The 27,116-nt window shown below is 45.7% G+C and overlaps 1 protein-coding gene across 5 annotated transcripts in view; it reads left to right on the forward strand.

The window, feature by feature from the left end:
• The first annotated feature begins 1,000 nt into the window (after window positions 1-1,000).
• LIMK2 (LIM domain kinase 2) overlaps window positions 1,001-27,116 on the forward strand; it is a 42,235-nt gene continuing 16,119 nt past the window's right edge. The window contains exons 1-6 of one of the 5 annotated variants that reach the window (XM_074973307.1): window positions 1,001-1,120; window positions 7,597-7,696; window positions 22,599-22,734; window positions 24,627-24,736; window positions 25,524-25,712; window positions 26,289-26,394. In XM_074973307.1, the coding sequence (XP_074829408.1) occupies window positions 1,105-1,120; window positions 7,597-7,696; window positions 22,599-22,734; window positions 24,627-24,736; window positions 25,524-25,712; window positions 26,289-26,394 (657 nt within the window). In that variant the 5' untranslated portion in view covers window positions 1,001-1,104. Of the gene's footprint in view, window positions 1,121-7,580; window positions 7,697-9,388; window positions 9,515-15,164; window positions 15,573-22,598; window positions 22,735-24,626; window positions 24,737-25,523; window positions 25,713-26,288; window positions 26,395-27,116 lie in introns of those variants that run through there. The other 4 variants (XM_074973305.1, XM_074973303.1, XM_074973306.1 and 1 more) reach the window with 4 other exon arrangements.

Consider the following 27,116-nt stretch of genomic DNA (forward strand, 5'->3'; position numbering starts at 1 on the left):
TTTTACATAGAGTATGTACCTTAGAGCTGAAGGTGTTACCTGTACGAGCATATAGGTCAGCTATTTCTAGTCTAAACAGGCCATCTGTGAGATTGAACTATGCCTCTTTCAACAGAGAAAGTAAAAAAGCAGGCATCCCTTTGGTTTATTACTTATGTCATGAGAAAAAAATAATGTAACATTAATATTTTTTAAAATGGGGAAGCTATCTTGCATATGGGGATGAATCTGCTCAAGGGTGGGGACCCATGAATGGCCTTTTCGCATTTCTGCCTGGACTCAATCTTTCCTATCCTTTAATGTCATTTACATAGTTGAAAGAGTTGCACCACCACTAACAGTCCTGCGATTTCAGAGGAAAACCAAAAAACCTAAACCATAGGATAGAAGTCTGAATGGGGGAGGGGTTGAGCGGAGTAGAAACCGCTATTGAACAGAGAAGGAACACACACGCACCAGATTAAAACGAGGAGGGCCACAGTGGGTATCAGGGGAGGGCATCAAGCCTTTCCCATGCTGTTAGAGAACAGGAAGAGGGTTGCGGTGCCTGGAGGTGGAATAGGAGGGGGGCTAGCACAGCTTGGGAGCGAGGTTTGGGGTTGAGAGTAGGGCTGGAGATGGGGGTCGACCCTTTAGTTTCTTCCCTTTACAACTTCCCCAGCTCAGGGAGCGAGAGCGGCGGCGATAGGATGCAGCCACGTCCCGCCCCCAATCTCCCAGCTGGTTTAGCACGTGTGGAGTTAGGGAGGAGGTGGGAGCGGACGAAGCCGAGCTGTGATTGGCCCACACCCGAAAAGGGGGCGGGCTGTGGCACGGAAGTGGTGGGGTTCCTATCAATGGGCAGGTCGGGGATTGGCCTGTGACCATAAAGAGGCGGGGCTTCTAGAGGTGGGCGGGGTTGTGATTGGCCCGCGGCAGGGAAGGGGCGGGGCGGTGTTTGCCCCGGGGCGGGCGTTGCAGGCCCCCCGGGCCAGGTGCGGTATGACCCACCCAGCGCTCCGTAGAGGCTGACGTCACATGTGCGGGTGAGGTCTGGAGACCCGGTGGAGGCGTGGGGGTGCTTTGGTTGCGTGCCGCACTGAGGGGACCGACCCCGGCCGGGCGATGGAGGGGCCGCCAGGTGAGCTCCGGTCTCTGCGCTGCCTCGGTCCCGCGCCCCGCCCTGGGACTGGGGGTGTCTGGCCCCGCTGGCCCGGGCCGCTGCAGGGCGCGGCTCCGTCACTGGCTGGGCTGCCGGAGGGGCTGAGCGCTCTGCGCGCCGGGACCGCCCCAGCGGGGACAGGTGTTGCCGGCGGCTGCTCGCCCCAGGCAACAGGCGCTAGCGAGGAGCTGGGGCCGCTGCTCTGCGCCCCTCTTTTCTCCCCCACTGTCCCTCCTCTAGGGTCGTGTCATAATCTCTCTGTCCTGGGACTGTGGCACAGCCCCTCCCCCTCACATCCCCCCGGAGTCCTGGCGTAGCCCCTTCCCTGTAGTCCGGGTACAGCCTCCCCCTCACATCCCCCCCGGAGTCCGGGCGTAGCCTCTTCCCTCACATCCCCCCCGGAGTCCGGGCGTAGCCCCTTCCCTGTAGTCCGGGCGTAGCCCCTCCCCTCACATCCCCCCCGGAGTCCGGGCGTAGCCCCTTTCCTGGAGTCCGGGTACGGCCTCTTCCCTCACATCCCCCCCGGAGTCCGGGCGTAGTCCCTTCCCTGTAGTCCGGGTACAGCCTCTCCCCTCACATCCCCCCGGAGTCGGGGTATAGCCCCTTCCCCGGGGTCCTGGCATAGCCTCTGCCCTCACATCCCCCCGGGGTCCTGGCGTAGTCCCTTCCCCGGAGTCCGGGTACAGCCTCTGCCCTCACATCCCCCCGGGGTCCTGGCGTAGTCCCTTCCCCGGAGTCCGGGTACAGCCTCTGCCCTCACATCCCCCCGGAGTCCTGGCGTAGCCCCTTCCCCGGAGTCCGGGTACAGCCTCTCCCCTCACATCCCTCTGGAGTCCGGGTATAGCCCTTTCCCTGGAGTCCTGGCGTAGCCTCTCTGCTCACATCCCCCTATAGTCAGGGTATAGCCCCTTCCATACCCCTTCCATGGAGTCCTGGTGAAGCCTCTCCCCTCACATCCTCCCTATAGTCTCCACACACCAACTCTAGGGCTTGGTGGACAGGGCCAGCCAAGCCATCTGTATGAGTGCTGGGCTATAAGTTTTTGCTTTTTCTCCATCATGAGCACACTGATGTGGGTGGGTGGGAGAGACTGGGTTTAGGCTGTGAATTGCCAGCTGAGTGCAGAACAGCCTGACACAGAAGTGGATGCATGGTATCAGGAAGTCACTTATAAGCTTGTGCCTAATAACAACCCAGCTAAAGGCTGGGTGTGCAGCTCCTTGAACTGCTGCACATGTCATAGCTGACATGTAAGTTCAGAGTGACCCTGCTTTTCTCCAGTGGCGGAGACTGCAGATATTTTTTTGTTTTCCAGTCTCTTACATCCTTTTCTGGACAGTGGAACCTGGGCATCAACTTGAGGCTTAATTTGCACAGTGCTACTTCTGCTGAAAGACTATGTAAATATCTCCCTTGGTAATGTAAAATTGCTGTTGAATCTTTATAGTTTCTTTCATTGGTTATTGCAACTCCCTCTTGGTCTTAAATTTTGATCTATAACAGTTTTTTTTTTTAAAGCTTTGGTGAAAATTTCAGCAGGATTTTCCAACCTGTCCTGCAGGCATAGCGAGCTGGGCATTCAGACAGATCTGTTGAGATATGTTGGCCTGGCAGTCATACGGAAAGCTTGAAAGAAAGAGTAAAATTCAGTGGTGACTCGCATTGTAAATTGCTTTTCTGTCCCCGTGCTCCACAAGTGGCTGTTTTCTCTTTCTCTGTGTAGGCATCCAGACTAATCTGTTTTTGGCACTCAGTTGTGGTCTTTTATTGTGTCTGATTTCTCTTTACGCAGAGACTTGCATTCCTAGACATGCAAAATCCCAATGGGGTCCTTTGTTGTTGAGGTTCCACCCATGCTTTATACTCCTCTCACTTTGAGATATTCCGTTGCAGCTACCATCTTTCTTGTTGAGGGTTAGCCTTACAGATTATCTGCAGAGGGTACACTGCTAATCAGTGAGGCACTTCCTTTGCTCCTTCACCCAGCAGCATTCTTGTTGTCCAGGGGGAATTTGAGTTGAATGACATACTTTGTTGATTACATACTTCTGTTGTCTTTTTCATCATAACTGTTTCTCCTGGATACCTAAGCCAACAAGAGGTTGCTTCAGCTGAATACAGAATTTTTCACTTGCTTTCCTAAACTATTGTGTAGTCTTGCCACTGCAATGCAACAGCTGTTTAACATTGCCTAGCAAGTGAGGTGATTACTGAGAACTTACTTGAATTTGTAAAGTCCTGCATCAGCCTTTTGGATGACTGTCCGTCACTGTTAACAAACAGTGTGGTAACTTGTGCCTTTAAACTCCTCGGAGCGAAGGCTCTGTTTTGTACAGTACATTGTATGCTTATGGCACTAAATAGAGGGAGTTGGATGTAAAGAATATGTATCAATCACAGAGACTGTTTTATCCAACAGGAAGGCAGGGGTCCAGAACTAGTTCACCTATTACATTTTTATTTACATTTTTGGGCAAGTTGAGCGGTTTTGCTCCCTGTCCTCATGTGTAAGTTTTCAGGCACATGGGTTCGGGGACTCACCCTTTACTCTGGAACATGCATTCGGCTTTTTGGAAACTGAAACACGCATTCCTATACTGAGTGAATGAAGCAGAGGCTGTGGCCTTCTGCAGCTTTCTTTTGGGTTTTAGATCAACATAGTATCTGTGAATAAGGTCAACTGGAGTCCTATATTCCAGCAGAAAGGGGTAAAGAAGCTTATGGTACTGAGCCAAAGCTAACTGGAGGAAGAATTGATTATGTGATACATTTGTAGTTTAGATGAGCTTGACTCAATTTGTATGGACAGTGTCACTTAAACTAGCAAACCCTTTTTTGTTAGGGCGGGTCTTGTTAGTGGCTTGAGTTACATTGCTGCTGTTTTTGAAAAGTTTAGAGACGTGTACATATATTGATCTCTGCACTAAGGGTGAGAGACTCGTGACTTCCTATCCCTTGCAGCTTCCTGTCTCATTACGAATGCTGAGGATGAGGCCAGGAAACTGAGTTAAATATCTGTTAATATTTAGAAAAGCCATAAGCAACTTAGGGGGGAGAGGTTCTTCAATGAACGATTCTCCTAAGGGTGCTTGAGGAGAGTACCTAGAGCAAATGTTAATAATTATTGAAGTCTAATTAATGGTCTATAGAATCAGGTTTTTCTTCTAGTCTTGGCTCCTCTCCATTGTGGTGCCCTGCCTTGTCTACTCTTCCAGGTTCTTTCTTTGCCATAGGTTGTCAGGATAACTCTACTCATCTGTTTCTACCTGGTGCAATAGAAACTAACTGCTAGCTCTTGAGCTGTCATGAATGCACAGATTCTTTGTTCATTGTCCTTGATGAGCAAGTTGTTGACCTTTTCATCTGAGGTGTGCAGAATGCACTATGCCTAGAGGTCCATGGCAGGTTATTTAGATTGGCTTCTCATATCTGGTGATTGAAAATTCCCTAGCTATTGGATGTGATCCAAAGAGCAAGGCTGAGAATGCAATTGAGCTGCCTTGTCCAATATGGACTCGCAAAAGAGCGCCATAGTGTTTCATGAGAGAGCTTATCAGCCTGAGTAAATTGGAACAGTTCAGTCTCCTTCATAATCCCCACTGCCACTCTGTTTCCAGGAGTGCAGCTGTTGGGATGTTGGAGGTTTCTAGTGCTGACACTGTTAAGGGAACTGCAGCCTAGTGTCATGCTCCTGCTTTTGTGCTTCTAATCATCCTTTTGAACAGTACCCTGAGGGTGGGATCTCCCAAGCAGTGTGACACCAAGGTAATAGAGATTAGTTCTTCAAAGCATAAAGGAAAGCTGGGACACTGGAAATGCAACCCCCCCAATCACTACTGTCGTGTTTTTGGATTGTGTTTTTAAAATTTCACTGACATGAACCATCTAATGGTGCTGAGAGGGAATAGTTACAGTGGGGCCACTCATCACAAGCATTTAAAGACAAGGGAGCCTTTAGGTTAATTGCAGCTGGGCAAGAGGATCACCAAAAAGGCTTGACCCTGAAGCAATTTATTCAGTGATGTAAAGTGTGCTGCTTGTTGTGGCATCTGGGCTCATTGAGTGATGCTGTCATTCAAAATGTCAGTTTAGGCTCTGTAGTCTCATGGCAGCTGGGTTAACTTAACTCTTTTAAAGTGATTTCCTCCAGCATTTGGTGTGGTGCAGCATAGTTCAGTAGATAGAATATGTTGGGAAATAGCCAGGAACTGTGGGTTCGCATCTCAGTTCTGCCACGCATTTGCTCTATGGCCTTGTGCAAATTATTTCCTGTCTCTGTGCCTCAGTTTCTCCATCTGCAAAGCAAGGGTAATTGTCCTCATACAGGAGTTGGCTAGTCAGTCATACAGTGCTTTCAAACTCTGAAGAGCTATGTAACGGCTAAATATAGTCTTTTGTTCATTCTTGTTCTAGACAGGCGTTTCTCAACGTGCGTGGGTTGTTGTGGAGATTGAGAGTTTGATCTGGCAACTTCATCTCCATCCCAAACCTTGATGTTGGAGAACCAGGCAAAGAATTGACAAGATGAGGAAATAAACCTGACTCCCTCTGACACCTGGGGTTGTTTTGAAAAGAGACTTCAGTTGTGAATCCTGAAACACACCAGTGTGTTCTCCTTTCAGCATTGGACAATGGAGTGTCTCTGCTGGAGTTGATCATACGTGAGGAGAAAAGTAACATAGGAGCTCTGTTCTGCTTGGTCTGGTTACCTAAGCATGTGAAGGATGGATTTCAGGCATTAAATTTCTTTCTAAGTTTCTAGTGAAGAGTAGAAACCCTGCAGTGTTTGTGGCCTTATACCCAGGATCTATGTCTCAAGTGCAGTATCTTGAAGATTTGGAAAACACAACCTGTAAATAGATGCATGTGCATCCTAGTTTCTAGCCCTCTGAGTCCTTCAGAGTGATTAATGCTGAATCTGGGGCTGGGGGATCCTGAGTGGAATCTTTGCTTCTGCGTCTTGAGCAAACAAGGAACCTGCAGTTTGAGAGTCCCAGAAAAATTAATCCACTGAGCAGAAACTCTGGCTCCCTTGGCCACTCTTTATGAATGCACGGAGGATGGTAACTGTAGAAAGACATTTGGAAATGGCTTTTGCTCCCCAGGAAGCCATTGCATATGTCAGTGCTGTACCCTGCCCAGTTCTAATTTGCTGCAGACACTCAGTGCTAACAGGTGACCCTGAACAGGAGCCAACTCTTGTTACATGTTGCTCAGGGAGGTGGTGAGGTTGACTGAGCTTCTGTCGGGCTTTCTTGTTCTCTTAAAACTGGCTGCTCATAAATTGGAAGTTTGGCCTTTTAGATCAATGCTTTGTTAACGAGGAGTGAGTTCTTTCTTTTAGTATATCATTTCCATGCAACCTCAATTGAAGAAAACTTTGGGTAGAAAAAAGGTGCATTTTTAGAACTGCCCAGTTATGTGCCTTGTCCTTCCACACTCTTGACACCACCTAAACTTTGCTCTCACTTCCCAATCATCTGTTTGCCTCATAGATGGATAGACTTTCAGGCCAGAAGGGACCATCATGATCATATAGTCTGACCTCCTGCACATCACAGGCCACAGAACCTCCCCCACCAGCTCCTCCTTAGTTTCCTTTAGTCCTAGCTTCATGACTGCCATGCTGCCCTCGACACTTGAAGTAGTCTGTCCTCCTACGCCAAGCACACACTCCCCCATCCTTAAAATCCTTTTGTTGTTCAAGCTTGTAAACTTCTTGGGAACTTGTCATATCATCATGGCTATTCTAGTAGAGGCCTTAAAATCCTTCTGGCAGTCTCTAGCTGCTTCTGAAGGGTTGGTAACCCCAGGACATAGTAAGCCTATGGGATTTGTTAATCTTTTCCAAAACCCAGTTGCCGCTTTCAACTGGAATTGTCTTTAGGCCGTATAAATGCCTTGTAGTAGTGATGTAGCTCTCTTGGTCCCAGGATATTAGAGAGACAGGATTGGTGAGGTAATATCTTTTATTGGACCAACTTCTGCTGGGGAAAGACACCAACATCAGTTCCTGAAGAAGAGCTCTGTGTAGCTAGAAAATAGCATATAACGCTTCTGAGTAAGAGCTGAAATACTGAACCAGTTTGTCCTTGTCATTTCTGTGCATGGGAGAAAGGCACCCAAGTGTGACTGCTTGATTTATTTTGCTGAGAGTCCTGCTTTATACTGTAGAGCACAATGACACTGATGGCCATGACAGTGAGGCATACAGATCTTTGGACAAAAATGTGCACAAGTGTGTTAAGGTTCCAGTTGGAAATGCCCCCCATTTTCTAGGGTTGGCTGTCAGAGTGTGGCACTGGCTTTTACTTTTCTATCCATGGAGGAATTGACATTGAACATGTAACTCAAGGATTGTCCTAACAGAGGTTATGGGAATTCTTGCCTGATAGCATGAAGGGAGCTTATGCTGTTTGATAGCCATTCTAATAACCCTATGCTTTCGTGTGTAGGTGACGAGGTCTGGAGATGTCTGGGCTGTGGGGACAGCATTGCTGCTGGTGAACGACTGTATAGGACTGTTAATGAAGCTTGGCACAGCTCCTGCTTCCGGTAGGTTAAATCTAGCCTGTTTTTAGACATTACTTTTTCCCTGTGTTCATCCACCAGTGTGTTAGCCTGTATGCTGAGTATTGATGCTTACAGGGTTTAAACTGGCTGCAGTGTTTTATGCCACCTTTATGCCTAACTCAGGAAAATCTTGCAGAATGATCACGTGCTCCTGCTCACTACTATATTCTAATGCTGGCATAGCACTTTGAAACTAGGTTGCAATTCTAATAGCCATTTGAAACAATCTGGAGAAGTGCTGCTTACACATGTACAACACACAAACTAAGATTAAAATAAAAATGAAAACTCTGATTTAGTGGTGGAAGCAGATAGGTGAGATGCTACATATTTCTCTTCAGCCACATCCCAAGGTAGTGCCAATTGAACTAGGTTGAGGCAGTTTGAGTAGCTGTGGTTCCCTCTCTTTGCCATATGTCTATGGCTTGAGGGAGCTATTGAGGCTTGGTGGGGAGAGGTGCTGATGTGCAGGAAGGTTTTGAGTTCCCCAAACATACTTTCTTCCTGTCAAGCTATTTAGATCTAGAGTTTGCCATAATATCCTTTGGCCACATTGCTAGCAGCAGAGAGTGAAGAGGCCTTTGAAATCCTCTGCTCCTTGGCAGCAGGATTTCATGCATGTAATCTGTTCCATGAGCAATTTATCCAATTCTTGCTACATTAGTTGCATTTTCTAAGGGGTCCTGATTCTGAACACATGCAGCTTCTGCTGACTCCACTATGAGTAGCAGTTGTATAACAGCTGTTGATCTGTCTCTTAAGGTTCTAGCTTTCATTTGGCTTTTTCCTTTCACCCTTGCTTATTTTGTCTGTGCCCAGGGAAAGGGGGGTTTGGGAGCTGGGTGATATGTGCCAGGAGAAGTGTCTGTCCTGTGTTTTTAAAGTAAAGATCCTACGTTCTGGTTACTGGTGTCCAGAAAAACATATTGGGCTTTCAAAATGTTTCTAGCTCTGGCAGGTCATAAGAGAAGTTAATCTAAATAATGACTAAAATTATCTCCCAGTTTTCAAATACTGGAAACTAATACTTTGTCAAATACCGTAGCACTGGAGAGCTAGGGTTCAGTGGCATAATGTCAGGTCAAAGGTACTGGATGACAAACGTCCCAGAACTCTAGTCTTCTCTTGTCCACACTCAAAAACAACCTTGGGGTTAAGCACTCAGGCTTCCTCTCCCTTAGCCCCTGCCAACTTGGTACCAGTAGTCAAACTCAGATGTGCATGACGGTACAGAGCACCATCACAAAGCAAAGACTTCTCTACCTGATGCCTGTAGGGCTTCCTTGGAGTAAACTAACTTTGAATACAGGTTTTAGCTTACACTTGTCTAAGTGCTTTTTGCTATGTGACCTTTCAGGCTACTATGCAAGATGTGGGGCAGCTCTCAAGTGATGTCGTTGCAGATGTGAACCACATGATCTTCATAATGGGCTGATGGAGACAGTCAAATTCTGCCCTTAGTGACACCTGCGCAGCCTGCATGGCCTTCAGTGGAGCTGCACGAGTCCAAGTAAAGGCAGGATGTTGTGCTGTGCACTAGCTTGATTTCCTAGTGAAGAGTCTAATCATACCAGGCCAACAACAGATGCCAAACTCTCCTGTCCTGTGACATGCATCAAATCACTGGGTCTAACTGATGTTGTGCTTCCCTTACTGCTTTGTTCCCTTGACTGGCTACAACACTTGATTAAGCTACTGTGCTGACCTACACTACACTGTGAGAAACTACAATCAAGGAAACTGCCTTTCCCTTTCTTCTTGTTCCAGGGTGGGGCTGTGTGCTAAAACAACAAATTCCAGGTTTAATTGACTGACTCGCCCTTTCTCTTCTCGCTTTGCAGCTCAGCTTGTCTCTAATCTTGTGTTTAATATCCCAATGCCAAACTTTAAAAGGCCTCTACTGGAAGGAAGACTCTGGTAGCTGAGAGTTCCGGCAGCTCTTCTGGAGAGTTGTTTACAGGCTTCCTGTGGATTAGCTGACTTTTTCGCCTGGCACATAATTTCCCATCATGCAGATTGGCACCTCTCCAGGCCCGTTAACTTTGTTTATCCTCAGTCAGGCTAGCCTTCTGATAACACTTCAAGCTGGTAGCCACTGACACGTGTGCATCTCTGAGGATTTAAACTTTGTCACTTCCCTCCTTTCTTGAATAGCATGCAAAGGCTGTGTCCATAGATTCTGTATCTTCTGTAGGTATGGCTGGAGAGGAAAGTGATAAGTTCCTGTTTGACATGTATCTTGGACATCTTAAATTGTGTCTGTTGGCTAGCTAGTGCTTTGGCTTGAACCTACTGAGTTATTTGCTGATATTTTTTAGGAGAGGCATTTGTCTACTCTAAATATGCCTTTGCATGAGGCCATTTTCACCTGTTTCTGCTTCCAGATGTCCCCAGCCACCACTGAGATTCAGTCCCGTGGGCAATGGCCATATGGGGTCTTGCCCAGGTTTCCATTTGTCAGGCTTTCCTTTAAATTTCAGGAGTGTCTGAATAGGCATAGTGGTGTCCCCTTCTTGCTGATGCTTATGTCTGAATTATCATCAATAGGATTACTGGAAGGAAAATCTGTTTAATTGTGTCTGGGCATAATTAAACTTCCTACCCTAGCAACATAGAGACGCAAGTTCTGTTGCCTTCAGAGTGTGACTTTATTCCATGGTATCACCTTAAGGTAGGTAGGTCACCCTATGATAGACAGTAGATAAAACATCAGGCTACTGATGGCCTGCGTTGGTTACTTGATGCTAGTTTCTCTTCCTTGTTCCTAGTTGAAAATATCCTACTAAAGCTAAAAATACGTCACTGATATTGCTTTTCTGTATAAAGAATTATGTTTGCCATAGGGATATTGGGTGTGTTTGAATGAGAGTGGGTGATCAGAAATGGGGGGCAGAGGTGAGGGGTGAGCTGGCCATCTGAAATGAGTTCTGTGGTTTGAAAGAGAAACAGTTGTGATAAAGGATGCAGTGTGCTGTAGTCTCTCTGACTCTCTTCCTTCAGGAAAGTTCGGGGTGGGGGGGGAAGCTCCGAGCACAATTTTGTCTTAACTGTGTCCATATCTTAATGCTGTCTACTATTGGGGACAGCAACACACCTCTGTGACCATGCTGAGGGGTAGAGTTGTATTGCAACCTCACTTTTTGAGTGGTAGTCTGGTGCTTTCCTCCATTGTACTTCATAGCTACCCCATGGAGCAGTGTAAAGTTGCAACATGAAACAGGAAGACACCACTGCATCATGGAAGTAGAAACTTTTAAGTGCGTGCTTAAATTTAGCAGCAATTGACTTAAGACTCCACGCTTTCCAAGAAAATCTGCTTGCCCTCCACTGACAAGTGGTCAAATAGATTTAAAAAAAATTTTTTTTTAAATTTTTTGTGGACAGGATTAGGACTTCAGATGGCTCCAAGGCTAATGTGCTACATTTTGTGGGATAAAGATTCAAACTAAAGAATATAGCATACAGTTTAAAATGTGGGACAGATATCTAACGCTTCCTCTGGCCTTCTTTTTGCTGTTTACTTGTGAATACTACCAGGTTTGTGTGTGCTGCAGATACATTTAGGGCTGAGATTCATTATGTTCTTTGTAATGAAAGGAAGTTACAAAATGCATCATTTTTCATCTCTACCCGCTTCTTGTCCTTTTTCTTCTCTTTTCTTCCTCCCTTCCACCCCCTTGCATATTCTGGCAGTTACAGTAAACTCCTGGTAGAATTCCAGGGGTGAAAGGTCAATGCTTTATCCAGTCATCCTCATGGGAGTGTCTCTTTAGAGATGTCTGGGCAGTGGATGAGGTGTTTAGCTGTTGAATCTCACTCTGGCTATCCGATTTAGAGAGAAACCGTTCCTAAGTGCTTGTTTGCCCACAGGTTGCCCTGAATTTTCATTGGGGTTAAAAAAACAATGAAGCACTTTGCAGGTGGTCTGTCATCTGAATAGTTAGAATTCTTCAGGGAGGGTGTAGCTGCTGCAAGATCTCGGTGGCCACTCTAAATAAGGTAGAGTTGGATATTCCATTCTGAGCTTTTATTTTCAGTTGTCTAGTTCAGGTTGTCTTCCAGGGCATTATTATCAAAGTCATTACTGACTGTGCCCGAAGTGTGCATGGTGGTTTACAAACAAATGAGACAAAGGGGTGCTTGAAGAATTTAATCTAAATAGACAAAAGCTATGGGTTGGGAAGTCCCTAAAGCATGAGGCCAGTGAGGTTAGTGCACATTTTGTTACTAGCGATGTGCACTGTTTACAAAGGACATGTTGCTGTGCCCAGAAACACATCTAATAGACAATTACAGAATTTCTCTTGCTTGCTTCTTAGCATGCAGATAAATACATTCAGGAAGCTTTTAAGCTTTCTGAGTTAGGCAAGTGTGTGGTGGTGGTGATGAGAGAGATCCATCTGTTGCTGCTTATTTCAGATGTTCATTCTTCGAGCATCGTGCTTATCTGTGTACCCCTATGAGGAGCTGTCACTCATGGCTTGAGAAGGTTATGGTTTAAAGTTAGAAGCAATAGGCAATAACATAGTAAACGTGCAGTACTTCACTCCCCGTTTTTGTACAGTTTGAGAGGTATGACTGCTTACAGGAGTTTCACTCAGATACATGATGAAATATTTCAATAGCTGATCACTGCGATCAGACCTTCCATTATACAATATGACCCCTGTTAGGCACATCTTGTGTTGTAAATGCCTTGGAAGTATAAGGAGGCATTGGGTCTGCATCAAGATACTTGGAGTGCCTCCAGGACAAGGAAAAAAAAGGCACACTACAGCCTCCCCAGTAGATGGCAAGCCTGCTTAGAGCTCCTCCTCCTCCCCCAGTTCCTACCAGTCCCATGAATAAACTGAAGTGCCCCTCTGTGCATCGACAGTGATCTGCGTATCTTATAGGATGGTGGAAGTGCTGAGGAGTCTCAGTCCATGCCTTGTTCACTACCATCCCTGGTATCTAAAGTGCCACTTTAAAAACCCCAGAGCATTTTAGAATGTGCAGCATGTAATCCCTTGCCATTCAGAACCCCTAGGATTATCTGTATACAGCTTGCTTTAAATACACCAAGATAGTTAGTTAAATTGCAAAAAAAACCAAACAAAAACATCCCTGAAATATAAAAATCTGTTTTGAGTTCCTAAATCTAAAATGAACCAGTGGGGAGCCTGGAAAGTGATTTAAAGTGGAATTAATTTGTAAATGGAAGTTTTCCTTTTACCTGTCAAGGCCAGAGTTCAGGCTTCTTTGTTTCTCTTGCAACAGTTAATGTCAAATGTCTAAAAGCATTGTAAAGAAAGCAGCCCCTGTTGTGGCAAGTTTGTTAGTGCATTCTGTCCCTAACCCTTGCAGGAGAAACACAGAATTCATGACAACCTCCCAAAACCAGATGAAGATGCAGTTTGCAAACACACACTGTAAGGCCACCTATGTGAATTATTTAGGATCTTAAATAGTCTTGTGTTTTTTATAGACTTCAGTTGTGCATTTTAAATGCACAAGCTGGAAATATTGGCCCCTGCCACAAAACCCCACATTAGGTGGCCCACCTAATTTAGCTGTAGGAATGTTAACTTTGGAATTTCTTGACTTTTTTGTGTGTTCACCTTTAGTGCCACTTGTTTGTCCAGCAGAGATTAGTGGTTGCTGCAAAGTTACCTGGGGAAGATTGGTGGTTCTGGCCAGGAGTTCAGAACTAAAACCTGAGACGTAAAAAACAGATTAACACCTCTTTGAGAGAAACCCTTTTATCAGAGCTATCATGTTCATAATTGGTTGATAAAACAATTGAGAAGGGAAGTAACTCTGTTCACAGAATTCAGTGGGTGGAGTGTAACTGCTGCTGCTTGATGGCCAGCATTTGTTTCAAAAGTAGAATTATTTTCTTGATAAGATTGAATATATGTCCCCTGGCTTTAAGGAAACCCCAGACAAAATCTCTTCCCAGTTTCTTAGCTGTCTGGGTGCCTTTTATTACTTTGAAGTTGGGTTTTATCTGTTGGCTTCTTTCACAGACTAGTAGGCTGCTTATCACATCTCTGGATCAGATCTTCAAAGGTCTAGTCTGAAGAGCCGAGATTTATGGGGTCACATGGACTCGACCATGGAGGGGGTTCAGTCCATGACAGCGGCATTAAGGGGGCTGCTTTTGTCAGAAGGTGATATGCAGTGGGAGGAGGGGCTCTCCAGTTTTCCATGGTGATGCCTGTTCTGTGGTGTGGCGTTGATAGTAAGGGGGCACTGGGATGTGAGCACTGGCCCACTCTCAGCATACAATGTATGTGGGAGAAAGGAGTGCATTCCTAGACACAGACTCACAGCATTGCTGCTTCCAGTGAAGCTGTCGGAAATGTCAGAAGGAATTAGACCTGCATCAGAATTGACGGCTGCTTCAGGCTTCACAGTCCTGGTTCTCTCTTCACTGTCTTAGTCTGTTAAAAATCAAACTGAGTAGGAGAAACAGGCTTCTTTTTTCCCATAAATGTAGCTGTATCTTGTCATTACAAAATTAAGTGCCTGGCTCTCTAATGGAGTTGAAAAGCCAGCCACAGCTGTCAAACCTGCAGCCAGTGCCTCTATTGAGCAGAGTGCCAGCTGTGTGAGATGGAGGACCTTCAGTTGGAGCAAATCTGGGAACTTTCATCTCTGGTGCATGGCAGGGTTTTGAGACTCTTGTGAGAAATGGCAGGTTTTACTGACTGCACAAATATGAGGAGGGCTAATAGCAGCAGTAGCATGTGTAACAGGCTAGCCACTCAACAGAGCACTGTACAAACACCAGTGCTTTGTGTTGGGTAGACCAGGGCTCTGAGTAGAACTCTGTCCACTGGTCAGTCAGTGGCATGGGCAAGGCCGAGCAGGTTGAAGCAGTTCTCTGTGCAGCTGTTGCAGCTTTAAGTCAAGGATCAAGTGACTTGTTTGCTCTCAGATTAACCAGTCTTTGACCTGTCTTAATGTTACATCTTGCACTGCCATTCAGGAGCCCTGGGCTGGGTTAAGCTGCCAGGCCTGGTCTTTTCTTTCTGCTCTGAGGCTGTATCTTTGGGAGCAGATTAGCCTTCCTCAGAGTGAAGGGCATTGTGCAGCAGAGGATCAACAAGCAGGTTGGAGGGACTGTAAAGGGTGGAATGCGCACACTCCACTGTGATCTAGGAAACTGATTAGCATTTATCTGATATAAGCAGAGGCTTAACTCTCTGCATTTGAGACTGCCCTTGCTTGACTTCAGTATCAGTACCATTAGTGTACTGAGAGAGGAGCTTTGTGTTCATACACTTGGCTTTTATTGTAACAGAAGTTCCAGACCTTTCAGGGTGTCTGTCACATAGCCTCTCTCTGGAGTTAGATCACAGCTCCACCCCTTGTGAAAAGGGTCTATTTCCTCGGTGCTTCTAACTGCCCATGTTCGTTTTGTGAAGGGTGACTCCTCCTCCTCCTCTCGCACCTTCAGGGGTGGAACCAAAGAAGATAAAACTAACTTGACAGCAATTCGTTCTTGCAAACTCTACCAGCTCCTGCACAAGAATGTCAGAATTTTAGTAAGGTTATTGGTTATGCTATCCCACCCAAGGGTGCAATCGCTGCTGAGTGGAGAAGGAGGAGATGGTTACAGCCATGGGAGCCAGGAAGGATCTGAAAAGAAACGAGTGTCTGAGAGACCTGGCACTCCTTAAGCAGTTTCAGAAAGGGGAGAGGAGCCTGAATCAGCACAAGGTGAAGTGAGACCTTCCAGCTGCCATGCTGGCCAAGTGGAGTTGTTCAGAGGCAGTTGGACAGGTTTGCAACTGAGCTGGTTTATCCAGTACTTGAAGATGGGAAGTTACTTGTCTGTCCCAGCTTATTTCACTCCCAAGGATCCCTTTCGGTAAGTGTTTTTCTCACGGATGATTTCCCTCCGGTTCTTGCCTCCACTTGGCACCCTGTAATGTCGTCCTAGGTGCCTTGTGTTCGAGATTCTCAGAATGAACTTCAGCTGCTTGTGTATGGGGAGCAGCAGGCTTGAAGCTAGGAGCTCTATGACTTGTGAACTGGAAGGGACTGGGCAGAGTTCTTGAAAACTAATCTGTATACATGTTCTTATTGATAAGAGGGTGTGGCATGTGTGTATATCTGTTCAGTAATACTGTGCTTATGTGCACAGCCCAAGTGTGTGCTGGCAGGCTCCCTTTCGGATTCAAACCATAGATGTCAGCTTCTTCACTGTCTTCCAGGCAGCAGCCAGAAAGAATAGGATTTCATGGAAAGCTCCTGATGTATAGAAAGGGAGACAGTGTGTGTCCATGGGAATGACACAGAATATGAGTTTCTGTGAGTGCCATATGCTCCTCACTGGGATGAGTTTGGGAAGGTGACATAATCCATAGGCAGCAGGGTGTGACCATATCTAATGAATGAAATCAAGTGTTTTGCAGGCAACTAGTAACAGTAAATGCCTGGTTATCTTGGAATGAGCTCTTATCTCAGATGTTTTGCTTACATTAACCCCTTTTGTTTATCTGAATGTCCAACTTCAATCCATTTAAATGACTCCGGGTTGAGGAAGAAGATGGCTGCAGAGCAAGGCCTTGATTGCACTGGTTTCTCCATGTTAGCAAGCCAAGTTTGAAATTGTTCCCTCAAACACAGTTATGTTGGCCAGTAAGGCCTGGGAAAACTCTGCTAAAAGGGTCTTAAAATCCTCAAGACTGAAGTTCCTATCTCATGTGGAACAAGGGCAGGCCAGTTTAGACACAACTGACCTAACTTCACAGGCAGGCTTCTAAAAACCCATTTCCTACCATTGGGAGGAAGTGCAGTCAGAGCCATAGCCGTCTAACAGTATGTAGAGTCATACTAGTATAAGGGATATATGGGGATTATTCACAAATACATGCTCCAATTGCTGGTGCCTAAGAAGTGCCATGGGAGAGGTGCATGTGGAAGCTGAGCTTCTATGCCCCGCCTTCTGTCTGTAGCACCTTAGATATGCTTTCTGTTGTCTCTTTGCCCTGGAGGTTTCTGGGGCATTAGCCAGTTTGGTGCTTTGGCTAGGTCCTGGGTAAGAAGGTGGTTAGGGAAGTTTTAAGTTTTAGGGAAACGCTGTGTCCTTTTCTCAGCATGGCAGTTCTTTCACTTCCCCATCTTTGGAGATGTAGACCTAGTGTAAGGGTGACTACATGTCCTGATTTTTATAGGGACAGTCCCAATGTTCGGGGCTTTGTCTTATGTAGGCACCTATTACCCCTCACCCTGTCTTGATTTTTCACACTTTCTATTTGGGCACCCTGTCTGGTGTATGGTTAACCTATCTCACCTGATGATCCATGAGGGTTTCCATTAGTGACCTTTATTGAGAGGGTGCAGCCATTTCAGTGCTAGTGTGAGGTTTCTCTTCATTAAGATACTGGCTTCCTTTTAGATGTAAAGGAGACTTTGTCCTGTGTGCTGAATCTTCACCCTCACCCTTGGTCAAGTTGGTTTCTTGTTGTAGTCTGAATCACTTAGCATCCCCCAAAAACCAAACTGACTGCAGGTGAGAGTTTCTGACATCTGTGCCTGCTCAGTTACAGAACTCAGCAGCACAGACACAGTAACACCCAGATCCACACCAAGATGTGACCAGTTTTCCAAGTACCATGGAGACCTAAAGCAGACCTCCGGAGTTTTGTGTGACTATTACACTTCGACTCACAAAACCCACATCACAGTTGAAGTGGTGTCTGTCCTGTGGGGCTGGCTGGGCTTGGCTCCTTGCTCCATGCACTGCAACCTAGCCACAGCCCATGGGGTCACAGTGCTGCTCTGATTTGGCCTGCCTTGGCTCCCCTGATGGGGAGGGAATGGGCAGCTGGGCTTTGAATGGCACTGCGGGGTGATGGTGAGGCAGGCTTACTCTGCAGTTCCTACTTCCTGGAGGCAGAACTCATCCTGCGTTGACTACTTTAAATGTTGGGAGGTATGCCTAAAGCATAGGGACTGAATGGGCTATGGTGGGGATTGGGCATTCAGGTCAGTTACATCAGTGAGTGTCTGCTTCATTTGTAAAACCTTCCCTCCTCCTGGGGCCACTGATTCTCTTGCTGCATCTTCCCCCTCGCTCCCATGTGAGGTAAACAAAGGTGCAGCCTTCCAGAGGCAGCTATTAAAGGACTATATATTTTGTAAAATAATTCAATAAATGGTCATTTTAATGTGGCTTTAGAAAAGTTCTTTAGAGTCTTAGGAATGATGGATGGGGAAGGGAGGGAGTTGAGCATGGAGTGGCACACTCTTCTCTGTCTGGCTGTCCTGCCTGCTGGTTCAGCTGTAGTTTAGTATTCTTGATTATATGATTGCCATGGAAGCAGCTCCAATGCCTTTAAATGCAGGGCTGTGGCATCATTAAATGAGTAGGTAGGAGCTACCAGTTTAAAGCCTCTATTCACATGTCATGGTTGTAAGTGATGGCAAAGGCAGCATCAAAGCCTCTTGAATTGCTTTAGAAAAAATTTAGGAGGCTCGGGGATCCGTAGGAACCCCAGCTCTTCCCCTTCCATAAGGCCCGTGTTATGGCACCCTCCCTCTGAGTAGGGATGGTTGCAACTCCCTTGGATACTCATCAAGATTGTTGCTCCATCAGTCACTAGAACACTTGGAGGGTTGTCTCTTCCCTTGGGGTTTGAACATGCTGCTCCCACAATGTTCCTAACCTGTGGGAGCTCAGTATCCAAACTGGCTTCACCTAATCCCTTGGCAGCCTGTTGTGTTGCCCCCACCCAACCTTGTTCATCTAAACCCCAGTAGTGTTGCATTTTCACACTTAGTGGAGAAGTGGCTGTGCTTTTCAAGAACATGTTTTGATCAGCTGATGTGGGGATGGGGGGCTTTCACATGTGCAGTGAAGACCTTCCCGTGTTAGGCCTAGAGGATTGTTGTAGCCCTCATCTCCTACTTTGCCACTGCAGGACTGGATAAGTATCCTCGCCATTAACGATGTCCAAAAATCAAGAATCTCGTCTGGGATGCTGGATCAATTTGTATAGAGGGGATGCTGAGAGCCATTGAATCAAACCGTAAACCCTCTATATGATAGAAATTGCTTCAAGCAGCATCCCTAGTTCCACCCCCTGTGAATCTTGGCAAATATGACCCCATGTCTGCAGCTCCAGGAAAAATGGACTGATTGAGAGCTGTTCATGGAGATTTGCTTCCCTTACCAGGGGCTCAAGCATCCTACCTGATGGAGTGAGAAGAGAACCTGCCTGAACTTGATGGGGTTAGCAGCAGCCAGCCAGCAAGGGGGACATGATCAGGTGTAAGCTGTGGTAGTTTCCAGTCCCTGAGGAATGGGTCATGTTTTGGGTATTCTCTCAACACAGTGGAGAAAAGTAAATCTGGGATTAGACCTTCCCATTGTCCATATCCTGAACAGAAAAGTGAAATCAGCCTTGCTTCTGGATGTAGTGACCTAGAAAGATGAACCCATAAACGAACAGTGCTAAAGTTAATGCACATCAAGCGAGATGGAGGGGAGTTTGTCCCACTGTCTTGCATGAATAAAGATCCCCTCTTAATCTTTCTAACTGGGGACTTGAGGATCACATGGTGCCTCTGTAGCCTGGCCAAAGACATGATTTTAGTCAAAGGGTTGGCTCTGGTGACTAGCACTATGCTATGTACAAATTTTCAGACTTCAGATTTCTTTAAGCGTTTTCCTTGTTAGAACATATAAAGTGTAATGGTGGCAGAAGGGGCTGCGTTGTGGTGTGTTACTCAGTGAGGTAGTTCTTGCCAACAATGATTCATGACTGAGGCAGCCAGTTAGCACCGTTGAACAAAGTCTTGTCTCTCTGGGACCTGACACACTTATTGTTGCCTCATTGTTCTGAGTGGGGTGTTGAGCCTTCAGCTGCAAATTTATCTTGCCCAGATTTGTTTAATCACATAGCAAAGAGCTGACTGCTTACAGACTCCACCCCCTTTCACCTTCCCTTTACTATGGATTTGTTGCAACAGCAGTATCCAGAGTTCCTCTTTCCTGGTAGAAACTGCTAATCACACTGTCGTAGGGTTGGGATCAATTGCTAAATCAGTATGGGGAAGGTAGGGGAGCACCTTGTATGCCCCCTCCTTAAGGCCACGCCTCTGTAGCATTGACTACAGTGGCATAAAACTAATGGCACCATAGCCAGCATAACCCCATTGTGTAAATGCAACTTACAGTGACAGAAGGGTGTTTCCCTCAGTGTGGAAATGCCACCTCCCCAAGCAATGGTAGCTAGGTTGACAGATGCATTCTTCCATCAAGTCTACATGGGGGGTTAGGTCAGCATATGTAGGTCACTCATGGGTGTGGATTTTTCACACCCCTGAATGATGTAGCTATATCAGCCTAAATTTTAACAGTGGATCCAGCACTGCCTGGAGCTGCAGCCATGTTGCTCTTACTGAAACTGGGGAATTACAGGAAGGAAAAATATCGCTGAATTGTGACCTTGCTGGGTATTTTCAACACTTGGGTGTAACTTTTAAGTGGCTGTGTAGGTGTTTCCTGTCCTCTCCAATATTACTGTCTTCCTTTCAAGTGCAAGTCTGATCATGGAGCTTTACTTGTCGAAAGCTGTAATCAAGCTCTAGGTTTTCACATTGGTACAGGCATGCACATGGAGGTGGGATAACTCTGAAGGATCTTATTTGCTGGTGTCAGACCAGATGTTCCTGCAGTGCGTTGCTGATACCTATCTCTGCTGTTAGTCACCACTTGCTCTTTTCCCTCCCACCCGCTTGATCATTGAGCCAGGTATGCTTACAGCTAATGAAAGCCAAAGGCTATCAGTTGAAGGAAAGACATTGTTCTGATGCCCTGCAGGTGGAGTGTATGCATACCATTATGAGGGTGTAACTGTTACAGTGCCCCAGGTCTGGAGGTTGTAATAACAAATGCACTGTGTATCTTAAGGCACAAAGAGTCTCCTCCTGCTAATGAAATTGTCAGGGCCTATTGCACATATCAAAGCTCTGTCCCCTCATGAGGGAAAAGGATTTGCGGCTCCCCAAGCTGGGAGCATCTCTATGTTCACAACATTCATGAACCATTAATCTAGTTTGGGAGGAGAAGTTTATTCATCCATGGCGGGGAAATGGCTCCAAATACCTCTTACAATGAAGTCACTTCCCTCAAACCACTGGCTATCTGTAAGCAATTTCATCTTGTTCCTTCTGCATCCATGTGAATGGAATGAAAGTGGATTTTCATGTTGAGGCAAAATCTGGTTTTCCTCTCGGAATGTGCACATTCCAATTTTATCTCCACTAGCTGGAATTCCCAAGTGGAAGCTTAGCACAAATTAACTTAAACTTCCAGGAAGAGTCTTAAGGTAGTGCTTGTGTGAAGGATGACAGGGTGATACTGATGGCAGAGAGTCTATCTGCAAGGTGACTGTAGTAACTTCCTTCCCAAGGACCTGGGAATTTTATCTTTAGGAGGTGAGAGCGAATTTGTCTCCATGGTCTCAGGACTGGTTTACACTGAAAAGTTAGGTCAACAGATTACGCTGCTCAGGGTTGTGTAAAAAGCCATGCCTCTGAGCGACATAGTTAACATGACTTAACTCCTGGCATAGACAGCACTAGATTGACACTTATTCCGTCAACCTAGCTGTCGCCTCTCCACGAGGTGGATTAATTATGGTGATGGGAGAACCCTTCCCATGGCTGTAATGAATGGGTACACTGAAGCGCTACAGCAGTGCTGCTGCAGTTGTCCCCCTGTAGTGTTTTAAGTGTAGATTAGCCTTCAGTCTTTGGCCCCTCTGCTGCCAAGGGAGTCAGTCAATGCCAGTAGTGCTATAGACATCTCCTGTGAATTGGTCTAAAATTGCAAGTACATAAGAATGGCCCAGTATCCTGTCTTCTGATAGTGGCCAGTGCCAGGTGTTTTAGAGGGAATGAACAGAACAGGTGATGATCAAGTGATCCACCCCCCCTCCCTCCCCCCCCCCATCGCCTAGTCTCAGCTTCTGGCAAGCAGAGGCTAGGGAAACCAAGTCTTGGTCACTACCAGCCGGGATAAGATTTTATCCCATTACTAATGGTGAGGCCATCCAATGCCTGCCTCATGGATCTTAATGAAAATATCATGTTGGAAAGCTGTTGCTACTCTAAATGATTCAAGGTATTCTTTTAATCTGCCTAGTGCTGTGCACGATCACGTGAATGGCTAATCTTGCTTCTCAGGTTGAGGGGTGAATGTGTACTGCCCTGGGCAACAGGGTGTTCAGCATGCATTTTTCAGCAACACCCCCACTGGTACAGGCCTCCTAGCTCAATGAAAGTCACATGATGCGAACTGAGGAAAGGGGGAGAGAGCATTTAAAAGAAAAATCTTTCTTTCTACTCCAGTGCATCTGCTAAGAACATAACAGTAATGTGCTTAAGAGCAGCAGAAGGAGCCTGCAGATTTGGATTCCATTTTGTATTTTTGCTGCAGATTTTCCTTTTCGGCAAATTGTTCAATCTCTGTGCCTATTTCTTCATCTGTAAAATGAGGCTGATTATATTTGTCTGCTTGCTTGACAAAGATTTTAAGGCTAAATTTATGTCTGAAGTGCATTGAAACCCTTGGCTGGAAGATGCTCTAGAAGTACTAAATCTTTCCTTGGGGTCGGTTATCGGCATGAGGAAGGAGAGTGAATACCTGCAGCATCCACTACTTTATGTAAATAAACATGAGCTTAAAAGGATAAATGTCTTGTGAAGCTCATTTTTCAAAGGATAAAGTATTACACAAAAAATTCAGGAGCGGAATTCCTGCTCAGTACAGGGTTCCTTCTGTTTGTGGTGATTTTTAAAGACTGGCTGGAGGAAAACTAACTCTGACTGGGGCTAGTCCATGATGAACTGTTGCTAGCCATGTCCCTTTGTCATCCTCTAGGTGCTCTGAATGTCAGGACCCCCTCACTAACTGGTACTATGAAAAGGATGGGAAGCTCTATTGTCACAAAGACTACTGGGGGAAATTTGGAGAATCTTGCCATGGCTGCTCTTTGCTGATGACTGGACCTGTGATGGTAAGGACTCTGCTATGCCTCTTTCTGCCCAGCCACCCCTGACTGACAGGAGTGTCAGTCACCAGGTACCTGGTGACTGCAGCAGACTGGGGGTTTTAGTCTTAAAATTCAACTGTTGATATGAAGTGTTAAAAGTATGCACAATCTATGCGTCTTTTGGGATATAGATGACCTTAAATAGGCCAACTTGTGAAGGAGGGGTGTGAGGACCAGAAGCGTTTTGGGGAAGATGACAAGGAGCTGAAATGCATAGAACCCAACAAGATGAGGCAAAACACTTTCCGTCCTGCTCCCAAGCTGTGCATCAATGAAAGTGATGTTAAGGGAACTGAGACGCTCCTGTCGCCTGATTCTCTAATTCCTCTAGAGGAGTTAGTCTCATATCCAGTGAGGGGTTACAGTTTTCTTTGCCTTACGAAAGGCTGCAATTGTCAATTTGCAGTCTTATGCTATGTCTACATTACAAATTACTTCGGTATAACTTAATCCACTCCCCGAGCGATGTAAGTTATAATGACCTAACCACTGGTGTGGACAGCGCTATGTCGGCAGGAGAGCTTCTCCTGCTGACATAGATACTGCTGCTCATGGAGGCAGGAGTTAAGGCGACTGAAGAACTCTCTCCCATCGGCCAACAGCAGCAGTTCTCAACCAAGAGTCCAGGGCCCCCTCGGGGGCTGTGAGCAGACTTCAGGGGGTCCACCAAGCAGGGTCAGTGTTAAACTTTCTGGGGTCCAGGGCAGAAAGCTGAAGCCCCATCATGCGGGGCTGAAGCTCAGGACCCTGAACCCCACCACCCAAGGCTCAAGCCGAAGCCTGAGCAATTTAGCTTGGTGGGACCCCTGTGGTATGGGGCCATGGGCAGTTGTCATACTTGCTACGTCCTAATGCTGGCCCTGGCTTGTATATGCAGAAAAACAGTTGTGGCACTGGTGGGCTGTGGAGTTTTTACAGTATATTTGGGGGGGGCTCAGCAAGAAAAAAAGTTGAGAACCCCTGGCTTTGAGCATCTTCACCAGAAGCACTACAGTGCTGCTGCTGTAGTGTAGATGTAGGCTTAGACTGAAGCATTTCTGAAGCTACATGATAAAATGGGACCATGTCTAAAAATGGCTTTCCAAGCCCTCTAGTGGCTGGTTGCAGAGCCACAGTCCCTCAAGCATTTCTAAATGATCAAGCACCTCTCACATTTTCGAGTGTAACAAAATATTGTCCTGCCCCAAGTAACCCACCAAAATGGAAATCCTAACCCTCTCAAATCAATCTTTGCCAAGAATGAAAAGTATCCAATATTTAGGTAGGCTAAATAAAAGCAATATATTGTGTACCAGCCAACAAACACTATTCTGGAGGCAGTACCGACATCTGCTAGTGAAAATAGTGCAGATGAATTCTCACTATTAATGGAATTTTTGCCAAAATACAAACAGTAGGGAAAGGTCTCATGTAAGAACTATTGCAAACCATGGAATATGAACAAGCCAATTTTTTTTTTAAGTCATCGTCTCTGGTTTCTGGTAGCTGGCGGCAGTAGCTGAATCTTGTGCATTAATACTAGTCTTGCAAAATCATCTCTCAGATTTATCAATTAAGGCTTAATATCTACTCTCGCCTGTATCGTAACTAGTGGGAAGTCTAATATTCACTCAAATACCTACTTTGCTCCAGGCTAATAAAATTTAAGAGCAGTGTATTGTAACCAAGGCACTGAGGGAGGGGATTTAGCAAAGGCAGGGTGGATTTGCATTGCTCTGTCCAGTATTTAAGAATGAACACTGCTTAGTCTTGGAGTCCATGTAGACTTACTGTTAGTAGGTGCAGTTATTGCTTCCCAAGCCCCGATTTAACAGTGTTCTCTCCTTGATCAGAACTTCCTCTGCTTGTCTGTGTAGGTGGCTGGAGAATACAAGTACCATCCTGAATGCTTTGCTTGTATGAGTTGCAAAGTAATCATTGAAGATGGAGACACGTATGCGCTAGTACAACACTCCACACTCTACTGGTAAGATCGGGCACGTGACACTCCATTGCTGTCCTGTTAAAATGATCCTGTGGTACTGTGCACTCCGTTGCCTGCTGTACGTGCAAATCACTTCCCCATTCTGTCTAGTGGGTCAGTGTGGTTTAAACACAGATGGATGCTGAAAAATTGGAGAGGCTTCAGAGGGTTCTCAATCATAAGAATGATTAAAGGATCATAAAACATGCCTTATAGTGATGGATTCAAGGATCTAAATCTCTTTATCTTAATAGAGAAACAGTTAAAGTGTGACTTGATTAGTCTAGAAGTATCTGCATGTGGATCCCATTGAATAATGGACTCTTTAATCGAACAGAGAAAGGTACAATGTGGTCCAATGGCTGGAAGCTGAAGCTAGACAAATTCAGACTGGAAATAAGGTGTAAATGGTGAGAGTAATTAACCATTGGAACAATTTACCAACAGTAGTGGTGGATTCTTCATTCCTGACTATTTTTAAATCGAGAGGATGTTTTTCTAAACCTTGTGTTCTAGGAATTATTTTGGGGAAGTTCTATCATCTTGCTTATACAGGGGATCAGAGTAGATGAACGCAGTGGTCCCTTCTGGCCATGGAACTATGAATCTGTAAACACCAGAATGGAATGATCAAGTACATTTCTAGGGGTAGTGGAGCACTGCTTGAAGCCTTGGTAGCTGATAAGAACAATCACATTGTTCCAACCTTTTGGGGCAGCAGGATCCGGCTACATAGGTTGGCAAGAAGGGATGGGAAATGGCCAGTGACTCTCCTCTGTTCTTTCTGTAGTGGAAAATGCCATAACCAGATTGTGCTGACGCCAATGATAGAAACTCTCTCCACGGAATCTCTGCGTGAACAGCTACCCTATACGCTGACCCTCATCTCTATGCCTGCAGCCACTGATGGCAAGAGAGGGTTCTCTGTGGCTGTCGAAAGTGGCTGCTCCAGCTATGCCACCAGTGTCCAGGTGAAAGAGTGAGTATGAAGAGGCCATAATAGCTACATTAGTTGTAATTGTGCAGAGGTATCTGGGCAAAGGAAAGTGGGAGCTTCTGACTAACTTCTGTTTCTATGAGAATCTCTCCAGTTGCTGAAATAGAATTTCTCATTCAGTGACCATGTGGTAGGAATGAGATGCAAATGAAACCATGAGTGTTTCTTGGTGGGGCAGTCTTTTGTTCTCCCACATTGTTATGGCTAACTTAAACTGGGATTCTCCACTGTCCAGAAAACACTTACGGGATTATAGCAGTAACAAATAAAGAAGCTAGTTACCTTTCTCTATGGCTTAGCTACTGTTTGTTTCCCTTTCCTGTGGGTATACGAGAAGGTCCTTTATTCGCCAAGCTTGCTGAGGTCTGGGCACCTCAGAGAATGCTTACCATCACAGCTTAGTGTTGTTTTCACATTAGCAGACCTGAGAACACTTCACTTATTTCTGGATCCTAAAAGGGAAGAACACTTGCTGGGAAGTAGAGATCCATTGAACTTCTGGTAATCTGTGTTTAGGCGGATTCTCCAGCATGACTCTTTCCTTTGACTTTGATTTAGAGTCAACAGAAGACATATTAGCCCCGATGTCCAAAATGCCATCCACTCTGGAGACCGGATCCTGGAAATCAATGGAGTCCCTATTCGCACATTACGAGTGGAGGAAGTAGGTTTAGTTTTATCTTGAGTAATCCTAAAGTCTATACTCCAGACTGATACCCCGCTCCCCCCACCCCTTCTACCTTGGGACTTTTTTTACAATATTCCCCCCATAGCAGTGCCTACTGCGTGGGGCTGTAATGCTGTCATTGATTTGTACTACAGAACAATCCATTGGCTTGAATGCAAGAGTAAGCTTCTGCGGCCTCTTAGTTTGGAGTCAGCATCTAAGCTCCATTAGGGAGGGGAAGGTGGCAGCTGGGAGAGGGAAGTTAGGAAGCAGTTTAGAATAGGGGAGGTGAACCTCAACAATTAGTAAGTGGTTAAGGAAGCCTGGAGTGCAGGTTGCCTCAAAGGGAAAGAGTTTGACCAAGTGACTGAGTTGAAGGCAGTGTACATGTATCATCAGCCAGACCTGTTTTGAGAGAGGACACATGCCAGGCATTGTCAATTGAGAGTGTATCTGGAAGCTGTGTATGGTACAGCAAGCGACCAGTTTTCTGTCTTCATTTACTATATTAAATGCTTTATACAGCTAATCACTTTCAAGGTAATGCTTGAGCACTCAGCGCATGATATTAGGCTACCCTTTTGGTTGCTAGACAAATACTTTGTCTGCTGTTGATGTTAGCTAATACCTTGAGCCTTCTCTTCTAAAGCAGAATAATTAGATCTGGGTTTAGACACCTGGATAGCTTTACATTTCCCTTATAAAAGTGTATTGATCAG

Source organism: Natator depressus, chromosome 15 (assembly GCF_965152275.1).
Source record: "Natator depressus isolate rNatDep1 chromosome 15, rNatDep2.hap1, whole genome shotgun sequence".
Lineage (NCBI taxonomy): Eukaryota > Metazoa > Chordata > Testudines > Cheloniidae > Natator > Natator depressus.